The sequence below is a fragment of the Bos indicus genome, chromosome 2 (assembly GCF_029378745.1).
Source record: "Bos indicus isolate NIAB-ARS_2022 breed Sahiwal x Tharparkar chromosome 2, NIAB-ARS_B.indTharparkar_mat_pri_1.0, whole genome shotgun sequence".
In the NCBI taxonomy this organism is placed as follows: domain Eukaryota; kingdom Metazoa; phylum Chordata; class Mammalia; order Artiodactyla; family Bovidae; genus Bos; species Bos indicus.
This window is the reverse complement of record NC_091761.1, coordinates 119,016,270-119,035,376: the sequence shown is the minus strand read 5'-3', so window position 1 is coordinate 119,035,376 and position 19,107 is coordinate 119,016,270. Positions and strand designations below refer to the sequence as shown.

General features: G+C 41.7%; 1 protein-coding gene across 8 annotated transcripts in view; it reads right to left on the bottom strand.

Annotated features, from left to right (window-relative positions):
- The window catches only part of ARMC9 (armadillo repeat containing 9), a 179,153-nt gene that overhangs the window by 69,772 nt on the left and 90,274 nt on the right, over positions 1-19,107 (bottom strand). For all 8 annotated transcript variants that reach the window (XR_011562129.1, XM_070773908.1, XM_019978475.2 and 5 more), the window contains one exon: positions 18,167-18,222. Coding sequence is in view for 7 of the 8 variants with exons in the window: in XM_070773908.1 (XP_070630009.1) it covers positions 18,167-18,222 (56 nt within the window). In the remaining variant the exon portion in view is untranslated. The remainder of the gene's footprint in view (positions 1-18,166; positions 18,223-19,107) is intronic.

Below are 19,107 nucleotides of genomic sequence, written 5' to 3'. Positions count from 1 at the left end.
ATGGGCTCTATGGCAGGGTTAATGTCAACCTCCGAGAGAGCTCACGCCAAGGGGAACCTTCCAGGACTGCTGCTGCCAGTGCCCCCATGCCTGTGATAACCCCCTTGCCAACCCATGTCTACGCAGGAGACCCTCCAACATCAGCAGGTAGTTCTGGTTCAGTCTCCTACGGGGTTGGGAATCCCCAGGGAATCTGTCCCTGAAGGCCAGCAGGATTTGCTTATAGGACTTCCTCAGGACTGGGGGAAATGGAGACTCCAGTCTTGGAGGGCACAAACAAAATCCTGTGCATACCAAGGCCCAGAGGAAAGGAACAGTGACCCCACAGAAGAGTGAAAGTGAAAGCCGCTCAGTCGTGTACGACTCTTGGACATCCCGTGGACTGTACAGTCCATGGAATTCTCCAGGCCAGAACACTGGAGTGGGTAGCCGTCCCCTCCTCCAGGGGATCTTCCCAACCCGGGGATCGAAGCCAGGTCTCCCGCATTGCAGGTGGATTCTTTGCCATCTGAGCCACCAGGGACGTCCATTCAGATGATACTGGGTTTTAATTAAGTCTAAGCTTTCAGTGGAAACAGTGTCAGACTTTATTTTGGGGGGCTCCAAAATCACTGCAGATGGTGACTGCAGCCATGAAATTAAAAGACGCTTACTCCTTGGAAGAAAAGTTATGACCAACCTAGATAGCATATTCAAAAGCAGAGACATTACTTTGCCAACAAAGGTCTGTCTAGTCAAGGCTATGGTTTTTCCAGTGGTCGTGTATAGATGTGAGAGTTGGACTGCGAAGAAAGCTGAGTGCTGAAGAACTGATGCTTTTGAACTGTGGTGTTGGAGAAGACTCTTGAGAGTCCCTTGGACTGCAAGGAGACCCAACCAGTCCATTCTGAAGGAGACCAGCCCTGGGATTTCTTTGGAAGGAATGATGCTAAAGATGAAACTCCAATACTTTGGCCACCTCGTGTGAAGAGTTGACTCATTGGAAAAGACTCTGATGCTGGGAGGGATTGGGGGCAGGAGGAGAAGGGAACGACAGAGGATGAGATGGCTGGATGGCATCACTGACTCGATGGACGTGAGTCTCAGTGAACTCTGGGAGTTGGTGATGGACAGGGAGGCCTGGCATGCTGCGATTCATGGGGTCGCAAAGAGTTGGACACGACTGAGCGACTGAACTGAACTGAACTGAATCTCCTGTTAATTTGAACGCACACCAGATCAACCTTCCTATAGCACAGCTCTGTTCACACCCTTCCCAGGCTGACAAATAGAAATTTCAGTTCAGTTCAGTTCAGTCGCTCAGTTGTGTTCAACTCTTTGCGACCCCATGGACTGCAGTACACCAGGCTTCCCTGTCCAACACCAACTCCCAGAGTTACTCAAACTCATGTCCATTGAGTCGGTGATGCCATCCAACCATCTCATCCTCTGTTGTCCCCTTCTCCTCCCGCCTTCAATCAAACTTAGGGCTTCACAAATTTCTGAAGACTTGCTCAGCCATACATATACACCTACACATATATATACATATATCCATTCTCCCCCAAACCCCCTTCCATCCAGGCTGCCACATAACATTGAACAGAGTTCTCTGTGCTATACAATAGGTCCTTGATTATCCATTTTGAATACAGCAGTGTGTACACGACCTCCCCAAACTTCCTAACTATCCTTTCCCACACACCCGCCCCCCTGCCCCCACCTTCAACCATAAGAGGACAATTGTTTTCTGATCTGTTAGCCTAGCTGAAGCTCACACCTTCTATTAAAACACTGCATTTTAAAACATCTGAGGCCATATCCTTCTGTAAGGCTCCTCTATGGCACATCGCTTCCACCAGAGCCAGAGTACAAGGCATGCCAGAAACACCAGGACTTAACCTGTTCTCTGCAGCCAGGCATGGCAGGGGCTGAAGCTGATAACATCACCATCATCACAACGAGAGCCAACATTCACCAAGGCCCTCCAGTATCTCAGGAACTGGGCCAGAGGTTTTGATGTGATTTCTTAGTGACATCAGAACATACTCGGATTTTTATAAAAGCCACTGATTCTGCTCTGCTGCTTGAGCCTGGTCTTTCTTTGGATATTAATGTTTCTCCCCACATGCTTGTATTGGTAAAATGCATCTCAACAGAGTATCAGTTGAAAATTAGTGATATAAAAGCATTTTTTTAAGGAATAAGACCTAGTTTTCTGCTTTCTGCACTGATGCTTTAGGAAGTACGATTAAAAAAGAAAAAGGCTCACTTTCCTTATGTCACATCAGTCACATGGGATGGTCTCTGGGTTTGGGTTAACAGCATTGGACCCCCCTCCCACCCCCACCTGGCCAGCTTCACTTACTCAGGAGCACACAAGCATATGCCATGGACCAGGTAGAATGGGTAGGGGGAAAAAGAAATGATAAAACAAAACTAATTCCAGTCCCTAGGACAAGATGAAAACTCTTCTGATCTATATTATGAAGTCAGAATAAATTTTAATAACCAAACACATAAAAATTGTAAACCCACGGTTCTCAAAGTGTGGTCTGGGGACCCTTCAAAAGCCTCAAGATCCTTTCAGGAGGTTTATAAAGTCTATACTATGTTCATAATAGAATGTTTTTATATATCACATAAACTATACTTATATATTACCATTTATAAAATATAAAATAGTACATGTCTATTTTAATAGTAATACTGTTTGCTGTTTTCACTCTCATTCTCTTATGATACAGAGAGGTTTTCTGGAGGCTATATGACATACGATGATATTACTCTGACAGTAAAATGTATGTTTGTTTGAGTATTCTTGTGTTTCTAGAAACTTCTAAGGTTTGGGGAATAGATACGTGCCTTTTCATAACTAAGTTTGTTTCTAGTACTTTTACTGTGCTTGTACTAGCTATCTTTGGTTATATTTACTATAACTGATATAACTTCATCATTACCCAATAAATATTTATTTTGAAATTATGAGGTCTTTCCTGCTCCTATGCAGGAACAGACTAGAAGTATTTCCTGTTTTATGTTGCAATGCGTTACGTGTGTGCATGCTCAGTCACTTCAGACGTGTCTGACTCTCTGTGACCCCATGGACTGTAGCCCACTAGGCTCCTCTGTCCATGGGATTCTCCAGGCAAGAGTACTGGAGTGGGTTGCCATGCCCTCCTCCAGGGGATCTTCCCCACCCAGGGGTCGAACCTGCACCTCCTGCACTGGCGGGCGGACTCTGTACCAATGAGCTGCCAGTGAAGCCCCATGTTGCAACAGTATTCTTATAAGTTTTCAAAAGATTTTCTAATTTTAAAATTTCTCTCTAAAATTTATTTCAAAATTTAACATTTATTTTAACAGAAAATCTGATTATAAAATCTTTTTGCTACACTTTTAAGGATGGATCATTGGCTTAAAAAAGGATGATCAGGGGACTCAATTTCTCAACCCACAGCTGCACCACTTATATGAAAAAATGCTGAAAAAAATGAAACTGACTTATCAAAGACTTCTCTGACTCATGGAAGGGAGGAACCTATTCCAGAGAAGTTGGCAAAACTTCAAATAAAAAACAGAATTATGATGGAAGCTATCTTTCCTTCAGTTTTAAAGATGTCAATAATTTACCTTATTGGGTCTTAGGTGACAGGACACCTTTGTACAGTATTATGAAGCTTGTGAAGGTGAGGTATAATTTTGAGGCCAATCATTCAGAGTCTAATGAAAAAGAATTTAAATATTTTAAACACAGGTATGATTGAGTTCTTTAAAAGCGAAAAATCAAAAATATGTTAGAACTTTCCAGACTAGAAATTTAAAAGCCACTGAAGTTGCATTATGGGCAAACAGGAATTGCCTGTATTATTTGTTTTCTGTAAATCTAAAATTATCCCCACTCCCAAATAAAATTATTTAAAAAACAAAGACACTGAAGACCTTAAAGGGTAAGTTATTACATGACTTTGGTCCAAGAAAAATACACAATAGCCTTGTAGAGCTACTACTACTGAATGCCTGCTGGATGGAAAGTTTCCAAAATAAATCATAGCACACTACTTTCCAATGAGTTTGAGCAAACTCCAGGAGTTGGTGATGGACAGGGAAGCCTGGCATGCTGTAGTCCGTGGGGTCGCAAAGAGCTGGACATGACTGATCGACTGAACTGAACTGAGTTTTCCAATGAAACCGTAGCTTGTCAAATTAAAGATTTAGCTGCAAACAAGAACGCTGGGTTAATATCTCATCTGCAGAGGTATGCTTGGACTTGCTATGGGGCTTGTACTCATCCAGTATCAACAGTAACTAGTCTTTAAAGATCTTTTATGTAAATGCTTGGCAACAAAACACAAGTGGTGCGGGCTGAAGTACCATACTGAACGCCTTTATTGATTTTTATGGTTTATCCTGGTATTTGAGCTTACGGTACAAAACCAACAGGAGGGTAAAACCACAAGTGCGACAGCATCAATCAGCGCATTGCTAACAAGCTCTAGTAGTAGTCACTGCATTCTCCATGACCACCACAGATAGACAGACAGACTTATGGATGAATAACAGAAAAATGATTGGGAGATAGATAGATAAAAGAAAGATGACAGCGTTTCATCTAAGAAGTCCTCAATGAAGCAGCAAGAATTAATTTGATTAAAATCCTGATTTTCATGACCCATTTTTTAACATTCTGTGTAACAAAAGGATGCACGTGATCATTATCTTGAGGAAAAGCATTTGTGAAGTTATTTGCATTGCAAGCTGAACTACCACTTTGTTCAAAGAACATCACTTTTACTCAAAAGAATGACAGAAGAATTATGTTATTCAGACTTGGGTATTTGGTAGACATTTTCCCCAAAATTAATGAGGTGAACCTGTCACCTCAAGGAAAACAATGGATGGTATTAGTTATCAATAATAAAAAATGAACTCTCAAGAGAAAACAATAATTTTTAAAAAACTTATACCTGCTACAGTAAGCTTGTTAGCTTCCCCAAACCTAAAGATTTTCTGATGACATCAGTGGTGATATTAACTAATGCAATTCGGAGGGATGTTTTATAATAAAATACAGCAATGATTGGAAGAACTGCAAAATGCAAAACCATTATTTCCCCAATTATCAATGCATGAAAATACAAAATCAGGCCTCGTTAAAAGAACAACTGAAAGTGCAAGAGGCACTTGTAAAGTTCTTATAAAGTAAGAGCTTCGGAAAATCCATTCGCCATAAAAGCAAGAACACTGGCAAAAACTGTCAAAATCAATTTCTTCAGAACTCTGAAAATCAATCAAAGGCTCGTGGTAATCTGAGGAGTGTTTATTCAAGAAAAAAAAAACATCCTCACTCTTAATAAGAACAGCGAACGGGGACTTCCCTAGTGGTCCAGTGGTTAAGAATCCACCTTGCAAGGCAGGAGACTTGGGTTTGGTTGGTCCCTGGTCAGGGAACTAAGATCCCACATGCTGTGCAGCAGCTAAGCCACGTGCCACAACTGGAGCGTCCATGCTTCGCAAGGGAAGATTCTGCATGACCTAACGAAGCTCCTATGTGTTGCAACTAAGACCCGACACAGCCGCAGCCAAATAAATAAATAAATAATAAGCAGCAAATGTTGTGCCTTTTAAACTTGACCTCTTCCTCTCACTCCCACTCCACCTCTCTGAAAACCACCAGCTCTTCAATCAAAGTGAAAACCAGCATCCACGCAGTCACTGGAGCAAGAAGACAGGTTCTGAGCTCCCAAAAACCTCGCTCTCAGAGGACTGTCATTATTTGACCTGTCTGGCAATTTCCTGGAAACCCTCCTGATGGAACTTATCCTTTTTTATCCCAAGAGTTGACGTGGAGCCAACAGCATTGTCCTCACAGGCTCTGTTGAAAACATGTTCTTGAGTAATCAGTGGGTGAAGAAAACCACAAGAAAAAGTAAAAAATATTTTGAGATGAATGAAAATGAAAACACAACCTTCCAAAATTTATGAGATGCAGCAAAACAGTACTCAGAGGCAAATTTATAGCTCTCTATATTAGATGTATTTAATGCCTAGATTAAAAAAGAAGAAAAATCTCAAATGAACAAGCTAACTTTTTACCTTAAGAAACCAGAAAAAGAAGAGCAGAAGGAAAGAAGTAATGAACATTAGAGCAGAGATAGAGAACAGAAAAACAATAGAGAAAAAACAAAAGTTGTTTCTTGTAGAGATCACCAAAACTGACAAACCTTTAGCTAGACTGACTGTAGAGTCAGCTTGGGCCACCATCATAAATTACCACAGACTGAGTGGCTTAACCAACAGAAATTCATTTCTCATAGTTCTGGAGGCTAAGAAGTCCAAGATGAAGGAGCAAGCTGATTCACTTCTGATGAAGGCTCTCCTCTCGACTTGCAGACAGCTGCTTTCTCTCTGTATCCTCACATGGTGGTGAGAGAGAGACAGAGAAAGTGCTCTGAAGTACTTCTTTATAAGGACACTAATTCTACCAGATCACAGTCCCACCCTCATGATTTCACTTAACCTTAATTACCTCCTTTTGGGCCCTATATTCAAATAGAGCCACACTGAGGGTTTGGGCTTCAACAAATGAATTTGAGGAGACACAATTCAGTCCATAGCACTGACTAAGAAAAAGAGCTGACTCAGATTAGTAAAATCAGGAATGAGAGGTGGAATACTACTGACTGAACTTACAGAAATTAAAAGGATCATTAGGAAATACTATGAACAAGCATACCCCAACAAATTGATGTCTTAGATGAAATGGAAAAATTCCTAGAAGGACACAAATTATAGCAACTGGCTCAAGAATAAATAAAAATATGAATAGACATGTAATAAGTAAAAAAGATCAAATTAGTAATAAAAAACTACCCACAGAGAAAAACCCAGGCTACCAAGAAATAACATAAACTCTGCACAAACTCTTCCAAAAACAGAAGAGGAGGGAACACTTTCCAACTCATATATAAGGCCAGTATTACCCTGATATCAAAACTACAAGAGGATAGCACAAGAGAAGTCAAACTATAGACCAAAATCTATTATGAATATAGATACATAATTCCTCAACAAAATACTAGCAAATCAAATCCAGCACATATGAAAGGTATTATAAATCATGAAGAAGCAGGATTTATTTCAGAAGTAAACCAGTCAATGTCATATACCAGTCAACGTAATGCAAGAAAACTCCCTCACATGGTCATCTTAACTGATGTAGAGAAGGCATTTGACAAAATTCAACACTTAAAGTTGGAAAAGGTGGGAGCTTTATCAACCTGATGATGAATATCTATGAAGAACCCATAGCTAGACTCATACTGGACAGTGAAAGACAGCAAACGTTCCCCCTAAGATAAGAAAAAGGCAAGGGGTCCACTCTCACCACTTCTATTCAACACTCTACTAGAAATTTTAGAGAGGGCAATTAGGCAAGAAAAAGATATAAAAGACATTTAGACTAGAAAAAAGATGTGAAATTATCTCTATTCATAGATGACATGATGTTGTAAACAGAAGAGCCTAAGGAATTCATCACAAAGCTAAACAAAACCCAAAAACTTTTAGAGCTAATAAATGAGTTCAGTAAGCATGCAGGACACAGGGTCGAAATACTAAAATCAGCTGTGTTTCTATAAACTAGCAATGAACAACCACAAAATAAGATAAACAAAATGCAAAATAGATGAAGATTTTAATTAACAGAATAAAAAAGATGACTTGATATGGTTCTCGATTCCACACTGTGACTCACCTTTAATAAATGATCACTTGTCTAGTTCTAAAGTAGTATCAAAGAAAAATATTTCTATCCCAACCCTTTCAACTACATAAATGTATGAGGCTGGATTTTCTTCATATCCCTTGATGAAAACAACATATTGCCCCAGAGGTGGATTTGAGAACCTAATTATTTTCTTATCCAGACATTAAAGAGATTCATAAAAATAAAATACAATGCTACTCTTCTTTTTTTTTTTTTTAACTTTTTATTTCAAATTGGAGTATAGCCAATTAACAATGCTGTGATAGATTCAGGTGCACAGCAGAGTTTTATTCTGTTTTTTAAATTGTTACTTCCTGGCTGTGCCATGTGTCATGTGGGATCTTAGTTCCTCAATTAGGGATCGAACCAGCACCCTCTACATTGGAAGCACGGAGTCATAATTACTGAACAGCCACAGAATTTCCAAAATACAATGCTACCCTTCTTAACAGTTATTTGCTTTTGATAATAATTCTTTGTTACATTGACATGTAACAGGTTTATTATTGTCATTTTAAAATTAGTACATTTTATCGGTTTTAAGTTCTAATTTAGCAAACATCCATAGGCAAAATAAACATAAAAGATTTTTGCAATATTCAATGGTTTCAAGAATATAAAAATGTCCTAAGAGCGAAACTTTGATAATAGTTACTTCAAACCTACATAAATATGTATTTTTCTCTTATATGTATAAAATAATTAATAATTTAAATTTTAGATGAAAAGGGAATTCTCTGGCAATCCAGGGATTAGGACTCTGTGCCAATGCAGGGGTTGTGGGTTCAATCCCTACTGAGGGAACTAAGATCCCATAAGCTGCATAAGCATAGCCAAAAAAAAAAGAAAAGAAAAGAAAGAAAAAATAAATTATTAGAAGAAAATCTAGGAAACTACATATAAAATTTAGGGTTAATGGAAACCTTAATCAGGATAGAAAACCCAGAGGCTATCATAGAAAAAGCTAAGATATTTATCTTAAAAAATTTTTTTTGGGGGGCTTCCCTGGTGGTACAGTGGATAAGAATCCGCCTGCCAATGCAGGGAACACAGGTTTGAACCCTGGCTGGGGAAGATTCCACAAGCCATGGAGCAACTAAGCCCATGAACCACAAGTACTGAAGCCCTCACACCCAGGGTCTGCCCCGCAACAAGAGAAGCCTCTGCAACAAAACACTGCAACTAGGGAAAGCCTGCACGCAGCAATGAAGGCCCAGCACAACCAAAAATAGTACAATCATTAAAAAGGTTGTTTTTTAAGATTTATGACAAAAGCAGTTATAAAAATATGTCAAAAGGTAAAAGATACATTTTAAAATATTTGCAACTAAGGTGAAGAAGGATCATTATCTATAATATACAGAGAATCCATATGAGCTGACCTGGAAAGACAAATGCAATTTTAAAAATAGAGAAAGGACAGAAATGGGAAAATACAGCATAGCAAATCCAAATATCCACTCTGATAAACATAAAGACACTCAAACTCACTACTCATGGGATGCAAAATTAAAATAATGAGATAGCTAGCACCTTACCACCATTATCCTTTAACTGTTAGTCCCTCAGTTGTTTCCAGCTTTTTGGGAGCCTGTGGACTGTAGCCTGCCAGGCTCCTCTGTCCATGGAGTTCTCCGGGCAAGAATACTGGAGTGGGTAGCCATTCCCTTCTCCAGGGGAATTTTCCCAACCCAGGGATTGAATCTGGGTCTCCTGCACTGCAGGCAGATTCTTTACCATCTAATCCACCAGGGAAGCCACCATTAAATAAGCAAAAATACAAAGAGTCATGACACCTACCACTGGAGGGAAATGGAAGGAAAGCCTCCTCTCCTGCTCTGCTAGCAAAATCTGAATTGTTACAGCCTTTCTAAAAAGCTTCCCTGGTGGCTCAGACAGTAAAGAGTCTGTCTGCAGTGTGGGAGACCCAGGTTTGATCCCTGGGTTGGGAAGATCCCCTGGAAAAGGAAATGGCAAACCCACTCCAGTATTCTTGCCTGGAAAATCCCATGGATGGAGAAGGTTGGCATGCTACCATCCATGGGGTTGCAAAGAGTCGGACACAACTGAGTGACTTCACTTTCTTTCTTTCTAAAAAGCAATTTAGAAAAATGTATTACAATTAAAACACACATACACTTCAACCCAGCAAAAAAAACCCATGTAAATAAAAAAGGATATATTTACAAAAATGTTAACTGAGGTATTGTTTGAAGTAGCAAGTATTGGGGAGACTGCACGAGTTCACAGCATTAAAAAGAATCAGTTGTGATGCTGGCTGGCTTAGAGGGATTTCCAAAAGATATCAACAAGGGAAAAAGGCGACCCTGAGGATGCGTGTGCTTGTATTTCTGTGTTATCTCATTGTGTAAAACAAATCCTGACAAAAACACACATGAACATGTGTACCTGTATGTGTGTTCTTTCTGTGTGTATCTTATCAGCGAAGTATGAAAGCATATACACATACTAGGTGGTGAATATGGGTTTCAGGGGGTGTCGATGTGCGCTGGGGAGAGGCAAGGACAAAGCTCATGCTGTCTCCCCTGGAAGATGCCTTTCCTACTTTCCTGACCACATCCTTCTCTTCAGCAGTCCATTCCACCCACCCTTCACCCTCGGCGAGGCAAAGCCCTGTCCAGACAGCCACTTTCCAGTTTTCTCTGAGTACTTAGAATTTCTGTAACACTTCCTGGTTCTACCACATTCATGAAGCTATGAGTGTTTATTTATTTTCTATTACTTGCTAACTGTTTATATATATAAATATATATGTGTGTGTGTGTTTATATATGACTTCCCTGGTGGCTTAGACAGTAAAGCATCTGCCTACAATGTGGGAGACCGGGGTTCAATCCCTGGGTTGGGAAGATCTCCTGGAGAAGGAAATGGCAACTCACTCCAGTATTCTTGCCTGGAAAATCCCATGGATGGAGAAGCCTGGTAGGCTACAGTCCATGGGTCACAAAGACTCGGACACGACTGTTTTTATATTTATATATATATATATATATATATATCTATATATCTCACGGGAGACAAAATCTTGTAGTGGTTAACAGCATGGACTGTCAAGTCAAACCACCTGGGTTGATTCCTGGCTCCATCACTTAACTCATCAGCTGTGTGAACCAGGCAAGTGACATATTCTGTTTCCTCAAATGTGAAATGGAACAGTAACAGTACTTATCACGGGGTTGTTGTGAGGAGTAAATGAGTGAATAGTGCCAAGACAGGTACCCAGAGCACTGGTGAGGATACACAAGCTATTATCAGGGTCTTTATTATCTCACCTATCTAGATTTTAGAATACACAGAACTATACAACAAAGGTCTTAATGATTCGGATAACCATGATGTGGTCACTGACCTAGAGCCAGACATCCTGGAGTGTGATGTCAAGTGGGCCTTAGGAAGCATTGCTACGAACAAAGCTAGTGGAGGTGACGAAATTCCAGCTGAGCTATTTCAAATTCTAAAAGATGATGCTGTGAAAGTGCTGCACTCAATATGCCAGCAAATTTGGGAAACTTAGCAGTGGCCACAGGACTGGAAAAGGTGTTCATTCCAATTACAAAGAAAGGCAATCCCAAAGAATGTTCAAACTACCACACAACTGCGCTCATCTCACATGTTAGCAAGGTCATGCTCGAAATCCTTCAAGCTAGGCTTCAACAATACGTGAACCAAGAACTTCCAGATGTTCAAGCTGGATTTAGAGAACGCAGAGGAACTGGAGATCAAATTGTCAACATCCGTTGGACCATAGAAAAAGCAAGAGAATTACAGAAAAACATCTACATCTGCTTTATTCACTATGCTAAAGCCTTTGACTCTGTGGATCACAACAAACTGTGGAAGATTCTTAAAGAGATGGGAATACTAGACCCACTTGACCTGCCTCCTGAGAAACCTGTATGCAGGTCAAGAAGCAACAGTCAGTACCGGATACGGAACAATGAACTGGTTCAAAATTGGGAAGGAGTATGTCAAGGCTGTACATTGTCATCCTGCTTATTTAACTTCTATGCAGAGTACGTCATGCAAAATGCCTGGCTGGATGACTCATAAGCTGGAATCAAGATTGCTGGGAGAAATATCAACAACCTCAGACATGCAGATGATACCACTCTAAAAACAGAAAGTGAAGAGGAACTCAAGAGCCTCTTGATGAGGGTGAAAAACCAGAGTGAAAAAGCTGGCTTAAAACTCAACATTCAAAAAACTAAGATCGTGGCATCCGGTCCCATCATTTCATGGCAAACAGATGAGGGAAAAGTGGAAACAGTGAGAGATTTTATTTTCTTGGGCTCCAAAATCACTGTGGATAGTGACTGCAGCCACAAAATTAATAAACATTTGCTCTTTGGAAGAAAAGCTACGACAAACCTAGTGAAAGTGAAAATGTTCACCTCCCATCCAAGTACTAACCAGGCACTCATGACTCCTTAGCTTCTGAAATCAGACTACACTGGGCAAGTTCAGGGTGGTACGTATGGCCGTCGCTCAGCTGTGTTCCACTTTTTGGGACCCCATGGACTGTGGCCTGCCCCGCTCCTCTGTCCATGGATTTCTCCAGGCGAGAATACTGGAATGGGTAGCCATTCTCCTTACTCCAGGGGATCTTCCTACCAAGGGATCAAACCTGCATCTCCTGTATTGCAGGCAGATTCTTTACTGTCTGAGCCCCCGGGGACCTAGACAGCATATTAAAAAGCAGAGACATTACTTTGCCAACAAAGGTCTGTATAGTCAAAGCTAAGGTTTTTCCAGTAGTCATGTATGGATGTGAGAGCTGGACCATAAAGAAGGGCAAGTGCCGAAGAATTGATGCTTGTGAACTGTGGTGTTGGAGAAGACTCTTGAGAGTTCCTTGGACAGCAGGTAGATCCAACCAGTCAATCCTAAAGGAAATCAGTCCTGAATATTCATTGGAAGGACTGATGCTGAAGCTGAAGCTCCAATACTTTGTCCACCTGATGTGAAAAGCCGACTTACTGGAAAAGACCCTGGTGCTGGGAAAGATTGAGGGCGGGAAGAGAAAGGGGTGATAGAGGATGAGATGGTTGGATGGCATCATCAACTCAATGGGCATGAGTTTGAGCAAACTCTGGGAGATAGTGAAGAATAGGGAAGCCTGGTATGCTGCAGTCCATGGGGTCATGAAGAGTCAGACACGACTGAGCAACTGAACAGCAACCATCTAGATTTCAAACTCTTGGAGGCATTTAAAACCATAGATCCCCTTTTAAATTTCTTTTGGATCTTTTCCCCATTACTTCCTGGTATAATGTTATTTTAAGGCCCTGAAATATTAATATTTGTGGTACATGTGTCTCTTTCAATTCTGGTTTCCTTGGGGTAAATGCCCAGCAGTGGGATTGCTGTGTCATAAGGTAGTTCTATTCCCAGTTTTTTAAGGAATCTCCACACTGTTCTCAAGAATGGCTGTACCAGTTTGCATTTCCACCAACAGTGTAAGAGGGTTCCCTTTTCTCTACACCCTCTCCAGCATTTATTGTTTGTAGACTTTTTGATGATGGCCGTTCTGACCAGTGTGAGGAGATATCTCATTGTGGTTTTGATTTGCATTTCTCTAATAATGAGTGATGTTGAGCATCTTTTCATGTACACAGTGGAGTATTACTCAGCTATGAAAAGGAACTCACTGGAGTCAGTTCTAGTGAGGCAGATGAACCTGGAGCCTGTTATACAGGATGAAGTAATTCATAAGGAGAAAGACAAATACTGTACATTAATGCATATACATTAACACATATATATGGAATTTGGAAAGACAGTACCGACGATCCTACATGCAGGGCAGCAAGGAAGACACAGATGTAGAAGACAGACTTTTGAACTCAGTGGGAGAAGGCAGGGGTGGGAGAATAGCATTTGCGAGAATAGCACTGAGACACATACATTACCATATGTAAAATAAATGACCAGTGCCAGTTCGATGCATGAAACAGGGCACCGAAAGCCAGTGCTCTGGGACCACCGGGAGGTGGGGGGAGGTCAAGATGGGGGGAACACATATATACCTGCAGCTGATTCATGTTGATGTATGGCAAAAACCATCACAATATTGCAGGTAATTATCCTCCAATTAAAATAAATAATTAAAAATATTAATATCTGTGGAATAAACAAGTTAATGGCTTTTAGATTTGAGATGCCTGCTGAGAAAGAAACTGCTGAGCACATGATTGTCACTTTCATGGCAACCAGCAAGTAAATGTTCATGGCTGAGCTAACCTGGTCTTTCAATCTACTTTGTTAAGAGGGAACAATATTTATCTTAAAATCAATCTTCTGGATTAGCACAGAAAGGCCTTTCATCTCCACTTAGAAAGCCACGGAGGAGCTAGACACAAGGAACTCACCTCAAACTGTAAGAAAACCTGAGCCTTTTGTGGTGAGAATACTGGAATCAGGGCTCTTAATGATTCATATGGGGCTGCCCTGGTGGCTCAGTGGTAAAGAATCTGCCTGCCAATGCAGGAGATGCAGGTTTGATCCCTGCATCAGGAAGATCCCCTGGAGTAGGAAATGGCAACCCACTCCAGTATTCTTGCCTGGGAAATCCCATGGACAGAGGAGCCTGGTGGGCTATGGTCCATGGAGTCAAAAAAGAGTCCAGCATGACTTAGCACCTAAACAACAAGAAAGATTCACCCTTTGGGAACATATTATATATGTTCAACATAAAATAAATTGTATTAGATAATAACACATTTCTTCAAGCACTAGGTGAAATACATCGGAATCCTTAAACAGTAGTTGTCATCTGTCCAGTCTCTTGTCCGTACTACTCAAGCTTATCTAGTGATAGTTTTTCTCCTCTGGAGCTTTAAATGGGCTAAGAAGAGTGTAGACAATTTTGAAAATAATTGAAACACCTGTTCTTCTGATGCCACCCTCTCTCCTCTCACTCTCTTGTTCAACCTTTCCCTCTCAAATGAATCCTTCCCAATGGCATTTTAACATGCTTGGATATTTCCCAAATGAAAACACAACAAAAATGCCCTGTTCAACCACGATCCAACTCTCTTCCCCTGCTCACAGCCAACTCAGTGGAAAGAGCTGTATTATTACTTATTAGCTCCATTTTCTCACGTCCCACTCGCTCCACAACTATTCACTTTGGCTTTTGCCCCATTAAGTCTTCACAAATGCTCAGCAACTGACCTCTGTCCATTAATTCCAGGTGCCTTTTTCACTCCTCACCTCACTGGTGAGCCTGCTCATCTGGGCCTCTCTTCTCCTCTCATCCACACTTCCTCATCCCTGGCCCTCACCCGGGAAACTTCCAGTGTCAACAAAGAGGGTGTAACTTCCACACCTTTCTGCTATGTGTATATACACAGATATATAATTCATCAGGATGTGTGTTTATAAGTTTGCTTTTCTGAAGTTGACTCAGACTCATACGTTACTTTGCAATTTCCATTTTCCACTTGACGTCACAGCCTAGACAGTCTGTACTTTACTCAAGTTAAAAAGCTTTTTATGTTGGTATGTAAATGTATATATATTCAGACATAACTAAATAAGTGCTAATACACCAGGGCAAGTAATTATATTTTTAGAAATAAGAAAAATCAGATTATGCACATGGGGATCCTTGAGAGTCTTCAGCGGGGCAGACTAGTGGCCAAAGTCACAAGGGCACAGATTTCAGCTCAGTGTCAGACGAGGCAGCCATGATCCACCCCGGCCTTCAGCCCCTCCTAGAGCCATTTTACCTTTAGAGGCACTGGCAGCTAACTGAAAACAGTCTTCGTTATCTGTGTTTGGGGTTTAAATAATTTTGCCGTCTCCTTCAAAGTCATCACCTTGGGAAGTGACAGCCACATTCCAACAGCAGTGTGACTTGCACAGATGCTTTTTGGAGATTTTTCTTTAGTCTAAGCACCCTTCACTTTCTCCGAACCACACACCCCACTTAAAAAAATAACATCTGGCCTTGGGGGAAGCTGAGTGAAATATAGACCTGCTCATTCCTTGTCAGGTTGTCCTGGCTAATCCTCCACAGCGAGAGTCAGGACCAAGGGGGAGGATAAGCCCAGAATATGCTGACTTGAGCTCATCACAGAGAGTCAAGTTTTGGCCCCAAATGACAGGTCCTTTCTTTATAATTTTCCAACTAAACCCTTTCAAGGATCTTCTGAAAATTCTAGTTATCACAACAAATATTTTCACACACTATCTTCTTTCTTTTCTATTTAAAACAAAAAAAGTTTATTTATGTGTCTGCACTGGGTCTTAGTTGTGGCATGTGGGATCTAGTTCTCTGACCAGGGATCAAACCTGGGGCCCCTGCATTGGGAGTGCGAGGGAAGTCCCCATACACTATCTTCCTAAAATAAAAATCTGCACAGAATGGCAAAAAGTTCAGAAAGCTAAAAGATCTCTCTGTTCTCTAATTTACAGTAGACTATAACTGTAGTTCTATAGTTATAGTCTACTATCACTTTTTAATTGTAGTTATAGTCTACTAAAACTATAACTTAGCTATCGTCTACTCTAACTTCCACAGGGAAATTGCAAAAGTTGAAATTCCACCATTAACAGAATAGTCGAACCAAATGAAATTTCCCACGCAGTACAAAAACAAAAGGGTTAATAGTAAGAAAAGAAAACGACCCCAAAGAGATAACAGGGGGAACAAAACCAGATCTTTAGGGAAGCTTTATGTGGACAAAAAGTTATTGGAATGAAATAATTAAGATGTTAACTCAAAATATAAAACGGTGCTGAAGGCCCAGGCACACAGATGGTATTTTGTCATAGTGCTGAGAAGCCCCAGTGAGTCCGGGAGCTGAGTCCTCTCCGGGGTTGGCAAACAGCGGCCTGTGGGCCAAGGTGTCTGTTGTTGTAAGGCCAGTAAACTAAGAATGGTTTTCACATTTTAAAATATTTGAAAAAATATTAATGACACAAAAATTATACGAAATTCAAACTTTAGGACACACTGAAAAAAGATTTATGGGAACACAGCCACGTTCATGCATTTATTTATTGTCCATGGCTACTTTGTGTTACAATGGTCCATCTGGGTGAATGAAACTGTGTGGCCTGCAAAGCTAAAACATTCACAAGTTTCCTCCTTGTAGAAAAGGTCTGCCGATGCCTGTTCTAAACCAGATTTTACTGCCATCAACTCCGTGTGACCTGAGGCTGGCCTCCTGCCTTATCTGGATGCACCTTTGAAAGGAAGGGGCCTGGAGAAGGTGCTGGCTGGGCCGCCAGAACTGCAGGGAGCAGGAGCACCCGCTGGCGCCACCTACAGCCCATTAGGAAAACGGCAGGCAGGAGGCTGGCTGCAGTGGGACACTCTCTCACAGGTCTGTCCCCATCTTTGGTGGAGCCGCCCTCTTAGGTTGAGGGCTTTTAAATGAACTCTCTCCCCCAACTAATGCCGTTAATGAACAAAAAACCTCGCCTTTACACACCTTTTAAACGGACAGCCCACAACTCCAAATAGCAATACATCTTCCAGCATTCATTTCAGGAATAAATGTGCCCCACAAAATAGAAGAAAAGCACTTATTTCCACAGAGAACTTATTACCACATCTGGCTTTTTAGTTCTGAAGGAAAAATAATGAAAAAGCTCTGCAGCTCATGAGTCACCATTCTCACTCACACCACTTCACAAGGCCCGCTCAGACTCCTGAACCTTCATGCTCTAAAAAACACAGGTGAGCAGACCTCACAGCTGAGGAAACCCACAACAAAGGAATGCAAATGACTGGGCCAAGGGGTTCGTCTGCCGGCTCTGAACCAATTCTCCCTGGGCCAAGGTTCCCGCCCATGAGGGAGACAGGCCAGACTCTCACCCCTTCAGAGCAAACAACCCGGCTCAAGACCTGTCATCTTTCAACCTCCCATCAACCCCAGTGCTGTAGAGAGTGGTATCTCCTGTTGAATGCAGCGAACCCACCAAGGCAAGGCCAATATCTCCAAAGACGCCACCCCCGAGTCCTCCCGCCCTGCCCGTTGTGTGGGTGGGGTCTAACTGCTGCCCCCCATGTGGGCGGGTCGGCCAGCACCCGGAGCAGCAGTGATGTTCTGAGACTGCTGAGCCCACATAAGGGCTGGAAGCTTCCACTTTTTTCCCCTTGGAGCCCAGTCCCCAACCAATATGGAAGTCCAGGCTGGACAACTGAGGGATTAGAGGCCACATGGAGAGGGAATGTGGAGGACAGGATGCCAGCTTGGACACCTGGATACAGCTACCAGACACACCAAGAGAGGCCACCCCCCTGAGCTCTAGCTGACCCACAGAATCATGAGAAGTAACGCAGCAGGGACTGAAATCTCCATTTCCAGGCTAACTTTTCAAGGCAAAGAAAAGACTCAGCAGAGTTGGCCCAAGCTTTCTATATGGTGTGAAGAGCCTCCAACTTACTTCATCATCTTCATCTTCATCATCATCAGATTCAAGAACACCATCCAGTAGCTCTTCTACAAAGGGAAAAAAAAGTCAATGAATAACTATAACCACAGTTGGGAGCCTGGGTCAACAAAATCCTTCAACTACTGCAGAGATGTGTAAATACCCTTCTGAGAGTTATTGTTGTTTTAGTCTCTCAGTCATGTCTGACACTTTCGTGATCCCATGAACTGTAGCCCACCAGACTCCTCTGTTCATGGGATTTCCCAGGCAAGAATACTGGAGTGGGTAGCCATTTCCTACTCCAGGGGATCTTCCTGATCCTGGGATCAAACCCGAATCTCCTGCATCCCAGGTGGATTCTTTACCACTGAGCCACCTGGGAAGCTCCTCTTGAGAGTTAGGTTACAGCAAAACAATCCTGTTCCTGGTACCATTTCAGCATAGTTTGATATTATGCTAAGCAGTTATAAATATCTCTCTCCATTTTTGTCAGCACACACTAGTCGTGGCATGAGAAAAATTAAAGCCAACATATATTTTGAGAGTAATTTTGGAGGAAGAAAGTAGACTAGTATCAATATTATTGCTAAGCATTATTCTAGATGGTGTCACACATGCGATTTGACTTAATCTTCAGTAGAGTTTGTTGACTTTTATCTGTTTTATAGCACGGAGCAAACAGAGGCATGGAGGATAAAAGACACATTATGGTAACATTCCCAGTAAGTGAGAGTTGAGATTCGAACTACACCTATTTCTAAATCCCACCATTTTCCAGAGGGCAGGCTAGTGGTCCCGGCAGGCTGAGCTCCTGAAGGCTCCTGTGCTTCACTGTTGTTTATTCGCTAAGTCGTGTCCGACTCTTTGCGACCCCCTGGCATGCAGCCCACCAGGCTCCTCTGTTCACGGGATTCCCCAGGCAAGAATACTGGAGGGGGTTGCCATTTTCTTCT